Consider the following 16251-nt stretch of genomic DNA (forward strand, 5'->3'; position numbering starts at 1 on the left):
CTGGTGACAAAGAGCTCTGTTAAACTCGGAAGCCTGCACGCGCCGGATCCCAAGGGAAAGTCCAATTATTACCCTACTTTTCTGGGGGGGGGGTAATGGTTAAGGACCCCCCCTCCGGTGGAAAGGATGCGACCCCCACCGCGCTCTCATCCTCCTCCCCCAGAAGCCGCGGCAGGAAGGATGCTGCTAAGCCGGGCTCCTTTGTCTCCCTTTGCAGAGCGAGGACTCGCCGGGGGCTGACCCAGCTCCCCCCGCCTCCGGCTCCCTCCTTCCGCCCCCCTGGCTGCCGCGGCTTCGGGTGGCTCTCAGGTCGCCTTGTCAATCACGGCCGCCCAGGAGCCGCCGGGTTGCGCGCCGCGCTCTCGCCGCCGCCCGACAGGTTGGAAAGCCATTAATTACTCGCTCGGCCATGCAGGTTTGCGCGCAGGCGGCTCCTCTCGCCGCCGCCGCCGCCGCCGGGGCTTTGCTGCTGCTGCCGCCGCCGCCTCCTGGCTGCCCATGGAGCTCTAGCAGCGCGCACGATGGCCGCGCCTCCTGCCTGCTCTGCCCGCCGGCTCCTCGCCGCGCCCTCGCTGCTTCTGCTGCTGGCCGGCGCCCTGGGCGCTAAGGTAAGGGGGCTGGTGGCCACCGCCAGGGACGCAGGGAGCCTGGGCGCCGCCGGCTGCCGTGCGCCCTGGCGCGCTCCGGGTTGGTGCGCCCTCCCCGGAGGATCCTCTGCGAGGCGACTTGCCAGGGGGGCAGCTGGCTGCCTTGGCCGGCTCAGCCTCCGGGACTGGGGAGGGCAAACGCAGTCGGCTCCCAGCCGCTGGCCACCGCGCCCAGGGCCTGGGAACCGAAGAAATGCGCCCCAGCGCGCGCCTTCCTTTTCCCAGCCGCTGTATCACCAAAGTCTGACGCGCCCGGGTTTTGTTGTTGTTGTTGTTTTGTTGTTGTTCGTCTCCCTCTCTTCCTCGCCCCCTAAAACCAGCCCCTCTCCAAGCCAGAGATCATTTTATCACGAATTTAAGCAGGAAGAAGGGAACGGGTGGCACTTTGCGCCAGCCACTCCCTTCGCTGCTTTGGATTCCCAAGGGATTAGGAGACCCGGAAAGCGAAATGCTTTGAAAAGTCCCCTGCTAGGATTTCCTTTGGCTCCGGAGACCCGCTTCTTGCTTTCCCCTTGGCCGCTTCAGCTCCCAAGTCGTCTTTCCCTTTGAAGTGGAGGCGTTTTTAACACATGGCACGAAGAACAGCCTCTCCGGCTGTTTCTGCTCACGTGTGAATAACGTTAATGCCGGATGGAAAAAACGCACAGGAGGGTTTTTTATAATACAAAATGCACTTGTATTGCATTTGAGTTAGAGACTTGGAGAAGAGCAAAGCCTGGTTTGGATAATAATGTGTGGAAACAGAGTCCAAAGGAAGCTGTGGCCCTTAATGCGAGCTGACGCCTGGAGAGTCCAAAATCCTGATCCTAAATACCGTATTTTTTCGCTCTATAAGACGCACCAGACCACAAGACGCACCTAGTTTTTGGAGGAGGAAAACAAGAAAAAAAATAAATCTGAATCTCAGAAGCCAGAACAGCAAGAGGAGTCGCTACGCAGTGAAAGCAGCAATCCCTCTTGCTGTTCTGGCTTCTGTGATAGCTGCGCAGCCTGCATTCGCTCCATAAGACGCACACAGATTTCCCCTTACTTTTTAGGAGGGGAAAAGTGAGTCTTATAGAGCAAAAAATATGGTACATTATGTGGCAATGAGGGCAATTCACAGGTGGGGAGGACCCAAGACTACAGTGCTATGCAAACTTCTCAGTGTATCCATATTTTCACTGCATTATGTGCATGTGATTCCCGGACAAGTGGCTGTACTAAGAAGCCCACTCCTCAGGATCCCCCTTGCAGACAAGTCTTGCTGCAGCACAGCGGTTGGATTGCATGCACAGATAACCAAAGCATTGTGCTCCAGCACCTCCTGGGATCCCAGGACTGACTTAGATGGTGTGTGGTTGGTACAGCCACGTGTGGTAAGAAAACTCTATGGAAGGAAGCCTAGTTCACATGCAGGATCAATCCCATGCACTTTCATTGCTCCAACTTCTATGTACCCTATTTTAGCATCCGACTATTCTTTCTTCGTTTATTATTTCATTTTTTCCACCTCCCTTTTTTCGCTCAGGGCAGCTCACAACAATAGTTTTGTATGAAACAATTCAAATCATTGTAGATAGCCGTTAAAAAGCAGGAGTGGAAAAACACTATCGGCCACAATCCTGGAAATATTTACATGCTACATGAATGCAGGTGAGGAGGGGGGAGTGCCCATCTTTCCTTGGGAAGGGGCTCCACAGTGGGGCTGCTGCTGCTGAGAATGCCTTAGCAGTGGTCCAGATATAACCCACTCTAAATCGCATCAGTTGGGCATGTTCTGCTGGGCTGAATCTAGAGCGGTAGACGTTTTGATATTTGGATAAAGTGAAACCTCAGCTACAAACCACTTCCCTTGAAAAGAGAATCGAGGTTGATGAGGTTTTTTTAAGCAGCAGGAAAACCCCCACCCCCATTTTCCTGGACCTTCTGTCTCTGGGGTAAACTAGCCTTAAGCACCCCTCCTTTCCCTCTTCCATTTTCCCATTAACAGCAGGTGTGGGCCATTCATTTGGGGAGGGAGGCAAAGACACACCTTCAGACCTGACAGAGAAGCTCTAATTAGAGCTCTGTGCTCTTTAATAACACTTGTCTCCCTGCAGCTGTAAAAACTCTGTCAAATCCTCCTCATTATTACAGAACACCCATTCAGAGGCCAGCCAGCAAGCTGTACCTCTGCTATTCTAAACGGGGGGAGGCAACCCCGCCCCCCACTAACTTCAATCAGCTTGCCGGAGCCTCCCAGATTTCATGGGTCACTGCAGCCATTGTGGCCCTGTTTCTCAGAGGCTTGTGAGGAAGCCCTTTGCCGTTTCCTCACTGTGAATAGCCAGAGGGAGACATCTCTCTCCGCGTCTAGGATGGGAGGGGTTGTCGCCCCCTCTCAAATGAGGCCTACGCTCTCTTTTGCCACCGTGCCGCAAACTTCCGGCAGCCGAGACACACTCTCCGCCTGAAATAAATTGGATGCACACTTCCCTGTTGTTTCACAAACTATTTTCTTTGCTTACGGATCTTGCCTTCCTAAACGCACATGCGGATGTATTATGTTGCATCTCTGTGCGAGTTGCTGCTGTAGAAGTGCCTCTGGGAAGAGGCATGCTCAGAGCAGGGACTCATGCAGAAGTGCAAGGTGGCCTCCTCTGTGAGTGGCAATCCCGATGGATAGACGCAGCAGATTATCTGTCCTTAGAAAAAGTTGATTAGCAAGGCTCGTCCTGTGCTGCACAGGGACTCTTCAATCTTTTAACTAAGCAGTTTCTCAATATTGGTTCAATATTGGCACACAGTTCCCCTTAATTATTGTGCTCTGTATGTTCCCACTGTGGCAGTGTTGTAAACTGAGATATGAAAGCTAGGAGCTAAATGGCACCTTAAACCGAGGTCATGGGCGCAACAATGGAATGTCTAGGCACACTTTTTAATAACAAGAATACAAAGCTGAAAATGAATTGAACTGCACCTAAAATATTACATGTTCATTTTTCACATGATCTAGTCTTCCTCTGCCCGCCCCCCTAATATTCTTAAGAGGGCCTCTTCTTTTCAGAGAGTGGCTGGAAGTGGGGAGGCAGAAAAATGGTCCTCCTTTCCTTCCACACTGCAGTTTTAATCTGAAATCTTAGGCACAATACCTGTGGCCAGAGCTCAGAAACTGCTTGCGCTAATGTAATTCCCTGTCGCAAAATGCACCTAGAACAATGGGAGTTTCAGACACTGCACTGTGGACATATTCTTCCATTCTTTTATATTCAGGTGGCTTCTACCCACTCATCATTGTCTGACGCAATTGAGTCTTTTCGGAAAGGAGACAAGAGAAAGACAGAAGGACCAAGACAAACACATTTTGTCCATACAGAGGAATTTGGAGCTGTTTCACGCTTTTACCATGGCTAGGATGCATGTAAACTTCAAAATACTCAGGACTAGGGCTAGGAACAGTGGATGCTCATGGCTCCTTGGTGCATGCCTACAATGTGTTTGAAGTCAAACTGTTGCACATTACGTTTGCAGGTGTACTTTGACAAAGACGGATTGCAAACTGGTACACCCAGTTGCCATGTTTTCTTGGAGAGTTCAAGAAGTAGGAGCGAAGTCTCGGATTGCTGATAATCCCTTGCAGATTGCTAGCCAAATGTCACTCTTATCCACTGAGCCTGTGACAAGCCGAGTGGATAACCAAACTGCCGTGGTGTGAAACACTCTCATCTTAGAATAGCTCAGTCTCTGTATTATCCTGCACAATGAATCATGTGTAAGGTGTGTGTTTTTATACCACACATCTGGTAATCTGTCTGGGCTCAGTAGGATTGGTGAAACTAAGTGCCACGTGGGACCAGTTCTACCATTAGGCAGAGTGAGATGGGTGCCTCTGGTAGATTTTGGGTTTCAGGAAAGGGTAAAAAAAAAAAGCTTTAAAATATAGTTTGTTGCACTTTTCCTGCCGGGGAGTGGAAGAGGTGACTGAGATTTTCTGCCTCAGGTGCCAAAATAAATTGGGTACTATGCAATGTGGCGTGTATGTATTTCTTCACCGAAGGCAGAAAAATGTCTTGGGCAAGGCCTGAAAGAGGGCAGACTGAGAATACCAGCACAAAGTTCTGGAGTTCCGGACAAATAATTTAATCCACAGCTGGATCAGAGCAGCAAGCATTATGGGAGTTTCAGAAAAAGACAATCTGTTTTTGTTTTTATTTTCTACCGTTGGACAATATGTCAATATAATCATACTTAGGGCTACCCACTCTCTGTTTACTGAAATCTTGAAATCATTGAAAGCCCCATCTGCACTGTAGTATCATACCACTTTAAACAGTCATGGCTTTCCCCAAAGAGTCCTGGGAATTGTAGTTTCTTACAAGTGCTGGGAGTTGTTAGTTATATGCTACAGCTTTAAAAGCACAGGGCAAATGGGACCCAAACTTTAAAACCCAAAGCTCTGCAGCAGGGGAACGCACGTCCCTGCACTCTAAATATATCACGAAATTAAGCAAAACGCAGGGCATGCGGCAGTGGCGTAGCGTGGGTTGTCAGCACCCGGGGCAAGGCAAGTAATTTGCACCCCCTAACCCATGGATTTGCGCCCCTTAACCGTAACCCCCAGATGTTGCGGCCGGTGCGGCCGGCCCCCCCTGCACCCCCCACACTATGCCACTGGCATGCGGCAAGCGTTCTTGAGTGGTGCCATTCAGTCTCGACCAAATAAGGAGGAGCATTTGTTGCCCACAAAAATAAAACAAAAAACCCCGGCTAGCTCAAAATGCATGTGTATATGAACAGCAGCAGAGCTGTGTGGTTGGGAAAACACGTGGGGATGGAGTTCCCATGCTAACCATTCCCTGTTTTTGTCAGGACAGTAGGGAGGCACCAGAAGGAGCCGGTACCTGGAACGAAGAGGTCACCAAGTGGTGGGGGGAATGGGGCTCCTGGTCTACCTGCTCGCGCACCTGCGGAGGGGGGGTGATGTCCCGCGAGAGGCACTGCTTACGGCAGAGGTAAGTGCCAGCTTGGCATGAACGCTGTGACAAGTAGCTGAAGCTGTTGTCGCCACCGCAGTATAAAAAGAGCAGCAGTGGCGTAGCGTGGGTTGTCAGCACCCGGGGCAAGGCAAGTAATTTGCACCCCCTAACCCGTGGATTTGCGCCCCCTAACCCTACCCCCCAGATGTTGCGCCCGGTGCGGCCGGCCCCTCTTGCACCCCCCACGCTACGCCACTGAAGAGCAGAGAAGGGGAAAGTTGCCGGCAGCCGAGGTTCTCCCTGGGTTTGGCCCCGTTCCTCTCATTTCCTCTCCGTTCTTATTCTGCGCCCCTTCGCCTTTGAACATCATTGTATTCCCAGGGCCCCAGCGGGCTGGTCTATTCATCCTCCTGAGGTACAACAACTCACATCCTGAGCGGTTCCCCCGGCTGAAAGGGGAGGGGAGGCGTTGCACAATGACGATGACAGATTTCGTTCTCACGAATTCCAGCCGCGTCCTCGGCCCACCCACTCAAATTCCCCTCCAGAATTGGCTTGCGAGGCCTTTGCAGAAGCCCCTGCCTCCTCTCCCAAGAGCTGAATGGGAAGCCTTGAAGAGGCACCTCTTTGAACCCGCTACTCCAGATCCCATGACGCTAATGAGGCCTGCCAACCAAGAACTCAATATGCTTTGCCTCACCCCCCCCCCACCCCCAAATCCCTCCTTTCTATTCTGCATGAACGCACTTCTGAGCGGAGGAAGCCTGATCGAGGCCCCCCTTCCTTTCCGCTTTCCTTCCGTCAAAAGGAAAGGTGGGGAAAACTTCTTTTATGTGGGCTGGCTGGCTGCATAATTAGGGTCCAGATATGCCGAGGTGCCTTCCGTCTGGAGATGGCAGGATTCTCAAACATGCTTTGAAATAAACTGCGCCGTTAACAAGGCACCCCAGTGTCTCTCTTAAAAACAGCAAACCCAACTCCATAGCTAACAGCTCCAGTCACCCTGTTTAAAAAAATTCTATTTATCTATGCACACTCCACGGAATGTAATGACAGTAGTCGCTCAAGGAAGGAGGGGTCGGTTTGTGCATCAAAGCCCCGCTGAGTTCATGCAACAGGACTATGAAAAGAAGCTACACAAAGCCAGGCGCTTAAAGCAGGCGTCTGTCTTTCTGCCCATGGTCCTTCAGAGCTGAGGCTTACAGCCTCCTGACTTCAGATCAGGAAGTCTGCTCTAAAGGACTTCATAGATCTAGGGCCAGTAATGATGGTGGTTTTGGAAAGCTGTGCTTTTTCAGGGGTTTGGAGTGCTGGGTTGTGGGGTTTTCTTTTTTGGTAGTTACGGGCATTTTCCAACAGAAGCTATCCTACTTCTCGTGCCTGTCTAGATGACACACACTTAGTAACTCCCGACTTACCTTTAATTGCACAAACTACAACTAATCCAGAATGCAGCAGCCAGACTGGTGACTGGGAGCAGCCGTCGAGACCATATAACACCGGTCTTGAAAGACCTACATTGGCTCCCAGTACGTTTCCGAGCACAATTCAAAGTGTTGGTGCTGACCTTTAAAGCCCTAAACGGCCTCGGTCCAGTATACCTGAAGGAGCGTCTTCACCCCCATTGCTCTAACCGGACACTGAGGTCCAGCACCGAGGGCCTTCTGGCGGTTCCCTCACTGCGAGAAGCCAAGTTACAGGGAACCAGGCAGAGGGCCTTCTCGGTAGTGGCGCCCTCCCTGTGGAACACCCTCCCACCAGATGTCAAAGAGAACAACAACTACCAGACTTTTAGAAGACATCTGAAGGCAGCCCTGTTTAGGGAAGCTTTTAATGTTTGATGCATCACAGTATTTTAATATTCTTTTGGAAGCCGCCCAGAGTGGCTGGGGAAACCCAGCCAGATGGGCGGGGTATAAATAATAAATTATTATTATTATTATTGCAGCATGCATGAGTGCTGGCTGGGGCTACTTATAGCTGAGAAAATAGCACTCTGCACATGTTCTTTTTTAAAAAGAGAGTTATTTATTGATACCTATTCAAAGATAAACAGAAATACATAGCCATTACAGATTATCTTTTTAAATACCATCCTATAAAAAAAGAAAAAGGGCAGAAGGTAGAAAAGAAAAGAAAAAGAAAAACCTAAAGAGAGAGAAGAAAAGATAAAAGGATTTCCTGCAGCCAAATATAGTATTCATTCATTAAAATCCAACCGTTCTATCTTCTATACAACAGTATTTTTTCAATCTTCAAATCCAGATATTACAAGTTAATTTTCTCTTTCACACAAAAAGTCCATAAGAAATTTCCAATTCTTAATAAATGTCAGTAATGATTTTTCTCTAATTAAACATTTTAACTTTGCCGTCTCTGCCAAGTGCAAAAGTTTTTAAAATCAGCCATACCTCTACAGTGAACAAGGCTGTATCTCTCCATCTTTGCACTCTGCACATGTTCAGAGGCACTTTGAACATGTTCCAGGACCGAAAGCAGGTTCTGGGACAGGTCTAATGAACTCAGAAAGAAGCCCAGGAATGGGAGTCATAGAATCATAGAATCATAGAATCATAGAGTTGGAAGAGACCACAAGGGCCATCGAGTCCAACCCCCTGCCAAGCAGGAAACACCATCAGAGCACTCCTGACATATGGTTGTCAAGCCTCTGCTTAAAGACCTCCAAAGAAGGAGACTCCACCACACTCCTTGGCAGCAAATTCCACTGTCAAACAGCTCTTACTGTCAGGAAGTTCTTCCTAATGTTTAGGTGGAATCTTCTTTCTTGTAGTTTGGATCCATTGCTCCATGTCCGCTTCTCTGGAGCAGCAGAAAACAACCTTTCTCCCCCCTCTATATGACATCCTTTTATATATTTGAACATGGCTATCATATCACCCCTTAACCTCCTCTTCTCCAGGCTAAACATGCCCAGCTCCCTTAGCCGTTCCTCATAAGGCATTGTTTCCAGGCCTTTGACCATTTTGGTTGCCCTCCTCTGGACACGTTCCAGTTTGTCAGTGTCCTTCTTGAACTGTGGTGCCCAGAACTGGACACAGTACTCCAGGTGAGGTCTGACCAGAGCCCTTACACCCATCCCAGTCTGGGAGATGATGGCTTCTCCTCTCCACTTCTGGGTTGTGTATGATGGCAGTAGCAAACTGACAAAGAAGGGCAACAGAAATTGTTACGGGTGTTGCAATGGCGTTTCAAACCCTGCATAGAAGGGGAGGTTATGGCGGGCATAGGCAAACTCAGCCCTCCAGATGTTTTGGGACTACAACTCCCATGATCCCTAGCTAACGGGACCAGTGGTCAGGGATGATGGGAATTGTAGTCCCAAAATATCTGGAGGGCCAAGTTTGCCTGTATCTGGGCTATGGCGCCCCTGAGCCCGGGAAGCAAAAACTTCCACTGCTTTTTTTCTCTTGCAGGCTGCAAGTTTCTCAGGGGACAAATAGTAGCATGTGCCTGGGTCAGTCCAAGCACTACCAACTATGCCAGCAGCAGGTAAGATCAAGTCTCCTGGATCCTTATTTAGATATGGATTCTTTCTGTGGGCTGCTGTGCAGAGGCGGAGCTAGCTGCTCTGGCACCTAGGTAAAGGTAAAGGGACCCCTGACCATTAGGTCCAGTCGTGGCCGACTCTGGGGTTGCGGTGCTCATCTTGCTTTATTGACTGAGGGAGCCAGCGTACAGCTTCCGGGTCATGTGGCCAGCATGACTAAACTACTTCTGGCGAACCAGACCAGCGCGCGGAAACGCCGTTTACCTTCCCTCCGGAGCGGTACCTATATATCTACTTGCACTGGTGTGCTTTCGAACTGCTAGGTGGGTAGGAGCAGGGACCGAGCAACAGGAGCTCACCCCGTCGCAGTGATTCGAAACGCCAACCTTCTGATCGGCAAGCCCTAGGCTCTGTGGTTTAACCCACAGCGCTCTCCATGTCCCACTGGCACTTGGGGGCGGGGCCATGAGGATGGGACGAGTGTCCCAGGGGGCAAGCCGCCCATGGCGGGCTGCTTCCTGGGCGGGGGGGGGGGAGCCACACCACTTTGCCAGCAGCCTTCCTCCCTTCCTTCTTCCCCCCCCCGAAGCAGCCCTGGACCAGGGCGCAATGCCACGCCACCCGCCCGTGACTCCCAAGCTTCCCCAAGCTGTCAAAATGAAGGGGGAATTGGGGAAGGCTGCTAGCAAGGTGGCGCAGATCTGCCCCGTTCCCCCGATGGCTCGGGGTAGGCTTGGGAGTCGCAGGTGGGCGGCCCGCCAAATGTCACCCCCCTCAGTGATGACACCCGGGGCAGACCACCCCCACCGCCCCCTTCCTCCGCCCCTGCTGCTATGAGCATGAAATCAAATAGAATTCAACTAGCAATTGGTTGGTTACTACTATCTATATGGAGGCATCAATATGTATGGAACTTGAGGACGTGTTATTGGGCTTGCCAGGCTGCAAGCTGCAGCTCGGTCCTATATGCATCTACTCAAAAGTGAGCACCATTGAGTTCCCGTGAGTTTAGCGGGGCTTATTCCCAGGACTGCAGCCTCAGAAGGGTGCTCAGGTCTGCTCAAAGATTACAGTGGTACCTCGGGTTACAGACGCTTCAGGTTACAGACTCCGCTAACCCAGAAATAGTACCTTGGGTTAAGAACGTTGCTTCAGGATGAGAACAGAAATCGTACGCCGGCGGTGCAGCGGCAGTGGGAGGCATAGCTGTCAACTATTTATTTGAAAATAAGGGATCAGCATCCTCACCTGTCAGTCTACGGGATATGTAACAATCCGGGACAGCAGCGGGAAACGGCACTGGAATGAGGGAATTTCCCCCCAAAAAGGGGAAGGTTGACAGCTATGGCGGGAGGCCCCTATAGCTAAAGTGGTACATGGGCAAAATCTGCAACCTGGGGGCCACATGGCCACCCCTAAACTGAGATGGACAGAGAGAGAGAGAACATGAATGAGTGGGTAATGGATGAATGAAGGGGAGAGGGAGGGTTGGTGCTCATGTATTTGTGTCAATGGGTGTGCATGAGAGACAGAGTGACAGGAAATGAATGCATAATGGTTGAAAGAAGTGGGCACAATTGGAGGGGGGGAAGAAAGGGCCGCCAGTCACAAAACAGCTGCACTGTGGGGCCATGCTAGAACACAAAATAGCTGCCACAGCTAAAAGAGCAGTAAAAGAGACAGGACCACAAAATACTGTGGCCCTCCCCACCCCCATCAATCCAGATAGATAGATAGATAGATAGATAGATAGATAGATGATAGATAGATAGATAGATAGATAGATAGATAGACACACATACACACAGTGGTACCTCAGGTTAAGTATTTAATTCGTTCTGGAGGTCCGTTCTTAACCTGAAGCACCACTTTAGCTAATGGGCCCTCCTGCCGCCACCATGCCGCAGGAGCACGATTTCTGTTCTCATCCTGAAGCAAAGTTCTTAACCTGAAGCACTATTTCTGGGTTAGCGGAGTCTGTAACCTGAAGCGTATGTAACCCGAGGTACTACTGTGTGTGTGTGTGTGTGTGTGTGTGTGTGTGTGTATGTATGTGTATCTGTTTTATTATTTATTCCCCACCCATCTGGCTGGGCTGCCCCACTCATTAAACTCACTCGCAGAGATAAGCTCTTTCCACCTGCCCTTTGTTCAGAAGGAAAGGATGGGTGGTGGTCTGATTCTGCTACCCAGTGAAACATGGGCATGTTTCAGAACGATGCAGAGCCGGTCAAACCTAGCTTAGTGGGAAGAAGGAACCGTCTCAAGTGTTTTGGATTTTTGAGGGGTTGTTTACAGAGGCCTTTCACTGGTGCTACAGGAAGCATTTGTGAGTGCCTTGGCACCCATAGGCTCTAGGGCAGCCTTTCTCAACCTGTGGGTCCCCAGATGTTGTTGGACTACAACTCCCATCACCCCTAGCTAGCAAGGCCAGAGCTCAGGGTTGATGGGAGTTGTAGTCCAACAACATCTGGGGACCCACAGTTTGAGAACCACTGCTCTAGGGAGTTCAGAAATAAAGGAGTTTGTTTGATTTTTATCCCACCCTTCTAAGAAGCCATGTGTGGCCCACATGGTCCTCTGTTATCTACATTAACGACTCTGTAAGGTAATTTAGAATAGCAGAGAGAGAAAAAACCTGACCCACCCCTCCGGTACATATGGAAACTGCTTCTCAGTCAGGGGTACCATCTAGATCAAGACCACAGTGGGCCTCCTTGCCACGCCAGGATCCAGATCGACCCCCCCCCCCAACAATGACTTGCTTTTAAAAAGCCAATCTTGCAATTGCATTGCTGGCATCTTGTCCTACTTTAGCCCTGAATCTTTCTCTTTTTATCTGGAGATCTTAAAACCCCCACCTGCTTGAAATCTTGAAATTCAGAGCCTTTGCAAATACAGTGAGAACCATAGCTGTCAACCGTCCCTTATTTGACGGGAAAGTCCCTTATCCCAGTGCCGTGTCCCACTGCTGTCCCCTATAGATGATGTCCCTTAAATTTCCCGGGTTTCAAAGGAAGCAGCTCCTCTCCCTCCCTCCCTGCCGGCCAGGGAGGAGGGAGGCTCCAACTGTGTTGCTTGGCTGCGTTGCTCACCCAATAAGGAGTCTAAGAACGACTGGGGGGGTGGAGCTTGCATGCTTTGTTCCGATCAAATTGGCCGCGTTGCCTGGGGACTCGCCTTTGCTCAGCGTTTCCCAGCGGAGAGGTGATGGTGGTTTTCCTTGCTGCATCCCCTTTGCCGGGTTGCTGCGCTGTGGGAACCACCGCTTGAGGCTTCGTTTGGCTGCTGGCAGGGCTTTCTGCCTTTGGCTCGGAGGGGCTCAGAAGGCGAACATACCTGTGCCCGGAAAATCCCTTATTTTGGCTGCTGATCCCTTATTTTTGAGGCTTCTGGCCCCTTATTTTCAAATCTGTAAGTTGACAGCTATGCTCCTGTGGCCAGCTCCTTCTCCTCCTGCCACGGAGGGGAAGGAGGGTCTGTGGGATGTTGAAACACAAGAGCAGCTATGGTGAGACCTACCCTGGCCTACCTTTTGTTGAGAGGAAAGGGGATTCCGTGATGAGCTGAGTTTCTCTCTCCCTCCAGCTTTGTCCTGCCAACGCCGCCAGCTTCAAGCAGTATCAGTGCGCCAGTTTCAACGCCAAGGCCTTTGGGAAGCAGCACTATCAGTGGATGCCTCTCTACCCAGGTTTGCCTTCCCTACGTTACTCAGCAGAAGCTTTCAGATGAAGTTGCTGCACTTACAAGGCTTGGTGGAGTCTTCAATCTGTAAGACTCTTGGAGCAAAACAGCAGAAGTCCCCCTGGCACTTTAAAGACAGAGATTCATTGTGACCTAACTTTTTGTAGAGTAGAAACCGCAGCACGCAATGACACACGGGGTTAGATATATAGCAGAAAATGTTAATGATGGGGCCAAAACGGTATGAAATGCAAGAGAAACGGTGGTAGGCTAAAGTTCAGATGGAATTCTTCAACAAGATTGTGACCATTTCCAACATCAGTCACTGGTGATAACACAGCCTTTTTAGCTTACTTAAAGGTAAAGGTAAAGGTACCCCTGACCATTAGGTCCAGTCGTGGCCGACTCTGGGGTTGCGGCGCTCATCTCGCTTTATTGGCCAAGGGAGCTGGCGTACAGCTTCCGGGTCATGTGGCCAGCATGACTAAGCTGCTTCTGAACCAGAGCAGCGCATGGAAATGCTGTTTACCTTCCCGCCAGAGCGGTACCTATTTATCTACTTGCACTTTGACGTGCTTTTGAACTGCTAGGTTGGCAGGAGCAGGGACCGAGCAACGGGAGCTCACCCCGTCGCGGGGATTCGAACTGCCGACCTTCTGATCGGCAAGTCCTAGGCTCTGTGGTTTAACCCACAGCTTATGCTTCTTTAATTCAGGTAATGGGAGAGGATTTGCAAGCTTGGAAAATGTGTTCCTATCAGTGAGTAATCGCTGTTCTGAGTAAAGTGGGCTCTAGTCCGTGAAAAAGCCATTCCACAATAAAGCTTGCTACGCTTTCGAGGAACTACAACAAGCAGTGTTGAGGCGGGAGCGATGGTGAAAACCACGTCGGTAGCATAAATTCAGCTGATAGGTTTCCTCACCCAGGACCGCCCAATGTCTCAGTTGGGTGGCAGTGGATGTTAAAATCATTTAACTGACCTTAGCACCCAGCTTGCACAAAGCTCCAGCAGAGTCAGCCTGATCCCATTGGTCCTTAGAGGAGAGCATCTTCCGCCTCTCTTCTCCTGGACCGCTGCCATGTCACCCTGTGTTCCAGTTTTCTCCTGTGTTTTTGCTCTAGATGATTACACCAGCATCTCTAACAAGCCGTGCGATCTCCAGTGCACCACCAGGAACGGAGAGAGGCAGCTGATGGCTCGCGCCCAGGATGGCACGTCGTGCAAGGACAGGGCCTACCAAGGGGTCTGCATCAGTGGGAAGTGTGAGGTAAAGCACTGTAAGGAGGACCCACCTCCTGGACTCAGGAATGACCTACAATGGCTATGTTCTTCCTTCACTGTTGGAGGTAGTATGCCTCTGAATATCAGTTGCATGGAATCACAAGGGCTGAGGGGAGCCTATGCCCTGTTTGTGAGCTTCCCACAGGCATTGTCAGGGACATTGTCAGATTAGAATTACAACAGGGGTTTGAGGGAGGTCACGGCTCGGTGGCAGATGAGGGGAAAAGCTAGGAAATAATGGGAGAGGAGGAGGAGGAGGAAGCACCACCAGGGGGCGACAGCTGATGGACACAGTGTCTTAGAAAGCATCCCAGACCCTCCATCTCCCAGAACCTGGCGAGCCTTGAAAGTAGGAGAGCAAAGAGCTCAAAGACAGAGGGCACGTAGCAGCACCTGTAGAGGATGTGATGAAAATGATGAATGAGAAAGTGGGAGAGACGGGGAGGTGGGGTGGAGATTCACTCGGGACAACACTACTACTGATGCAACAACAACAACAACAATTTATTTATACACCGCCCATCTGGCTGGGTTTCCCCAGCCACTCTGGGCTGGCTCCCAGCCGAATGTTAAAAACACAATACACCATTAAACATTAAAAACATCCCTAAACAGGGCTGCCTTCAGATGTCTTTTAAAAGTAAGATAGTTGCTTATTTCCTTGACATCGGATGGGAGGGTGTTCCACAGGGCGGGCGCCACCACCGAGAAGGCCCTCTGCCTGGTTCCCTGTAACTTCACTTCTCACAGTGAAGGAACCGCCAGAAGGCTCTCGGCGCTGGACCTCAGTGTCTGGGCTGAACGATGGGGGTGGAGACGCTCCTTCAGGTATACTGGACCGAGGCCATTTAGGGCCTTAAAGGTTAGCTTGGAAACGTACTGGGAGCCATTTCCAGGAAGGAAGCAACTTAATCTGCCCATGGACATGTTTCCTGTCCCTTCCGCCATTTGTGTTATCCAATAGGCTGGGTTATAAAGCCTCTCTCTGTAAATACTAAATAAAAAGTGGTCGGTAAGAACATTCCTTGTCTTTGTACGTTCCTGGGCAACCGGCCGTGGCAGTCACTGGCAGCAGCCTGACTGGCATCTGTTTGGCCGCAGAGAGAGCAGCACGGTGGATGAGATGGGCCTTTTGGCGTGACCTGCCAGGGCTCTTCTTACAGTCTTTTGTACAAAGGACGGAACGTGAGCAAATGCACAGCGATCCATGCATTTCAATTTTGAAAGTGATTAAAGGGGTTCAGAAGAGATGGCTTCTCGTCTGGGGTATGGATTAGGCTCCCGGAAAGTTTCCGCACTCTCAAGTCTGCCCCCACTTTTCTCTCTCTCCAGCCAATCGGGTGTGATGGCAGCCTCTACTCTTCCCAGGTGATGGATCGGTGCCAAGTATGCGGAGGAGATGGAACTACTTGCTACCGCGTCTCGGGTAGCTTCCGAAAGGGGATCTCGCATTTAGGTACACTTTGCTAACAGCACTTAAGCTATTTCCTACGCTGCCTCTTGGTACCCCTCTTGCTTCTCCTCAGGAAGTTGGCAGAAGAATCGCTTAGGCTAGAGCAGGAGCTCCCCCCCCCCAGCCCCATACCTGAAGCCAAAGCAATAACCAAGAAGGAGCTTGAAGAATTAACATAAAATATAGTTGGGTGCTACTGAGCCTTTGTGCGGACGCGGGTGGCGCTGTGGGTTAAACCACAGAGCCTAGGACTTGCTGATCAGAAGGTCGGCGGTTCAAATCCCTGCGACGGGGTGAGCTCCCGTTGCTCAGTCCCTGCTCCTGCCAACCTAGCAGTTCGAAAGCATGTCAAAGTGCAAGTAGATAAATAGGTACCACTCCAGCGGGAAGGTTAACGGCATTTCTGTGTGCTGCTCTGGTTCGCCAGAAGCGGCTTAGTCATGCTGGCCACATGACCCGGAAGCTGTACGCCGGCTCCCTCGGCCAATAAAGCGAGATGAGCGCCGCAACCCGGGAGTCGGTCACAACTGGACCTAATGGTCAGGGGTCCCTTTACCTTTACCTTGAGCCTTTGTATTAGAAGGTGCAGAACTGAACTGAGAAATCATGTTAGCTTAAGAGCAGAACTACACATTACAGTGGTACCTCGGGTTACATACGCTTCAGGTTACAGACTCCGCCAACCCAGAAATATTACCTCGGGTTAAGAACTTTGCTTCAGGATGAGAACAGAAATTTGC

The 16251-nt window shown here is 50.7% G+C and overlaps 1 protein-coding gene across 2 annotated transcripts in view; it reads left to right on the forward strand.

Annotated features, from left to right (window-relative positions):
• The first annotated feature begins 287 nt into the window (after positions 1–287).
• The window catches only part of LOC310680074 (ADAMTS-like protein 2), a 47912-nt gene continuing 31948 nt past the window's right edge, over positions 288–16251 (forward strand). Inside the window, exons 1-6 of one of the 2 annotated variants that reach the window (XM_083446310.1) lie at positions 288–608; positions 5478–5620; positions 9019–9094; positions 12681–12783; positions 13899–14044; positions 15391–15514. In XM_083446310.1, the coding sequence (XP_083302436.1) occupies positions 522–608; positions 5478–5620; positions 9019–9094; positions 12681–12783; positions 13899–14044; positions 15391–15514 (679 nt within the window). In that variant the 5' untranslated portion in view covers positions 288–521. The remainder of the gene's footprint in view (positions 609–5477; positions 5621–9018; positions 9095–12680; positions 12784–13898; positions 14045–15390; positions 15515–16251) is intronic. The other variant, XM_083446311.1, reaches the window with a different exon arrangement.

Source organism: Podarcis tiliguerta (genome assembly GCF_965153285.1).
Source record: "Podarcis tiliguerta genome assembly, chromosome: 6".
Classification (NCBI taxonomy): domain Eukaryota; kingdom Metazoa; phylum Chordata; class Lepidosauria; order Squamata; family Lacertidae; genus Podarcis; species Podarcis tiliguerta.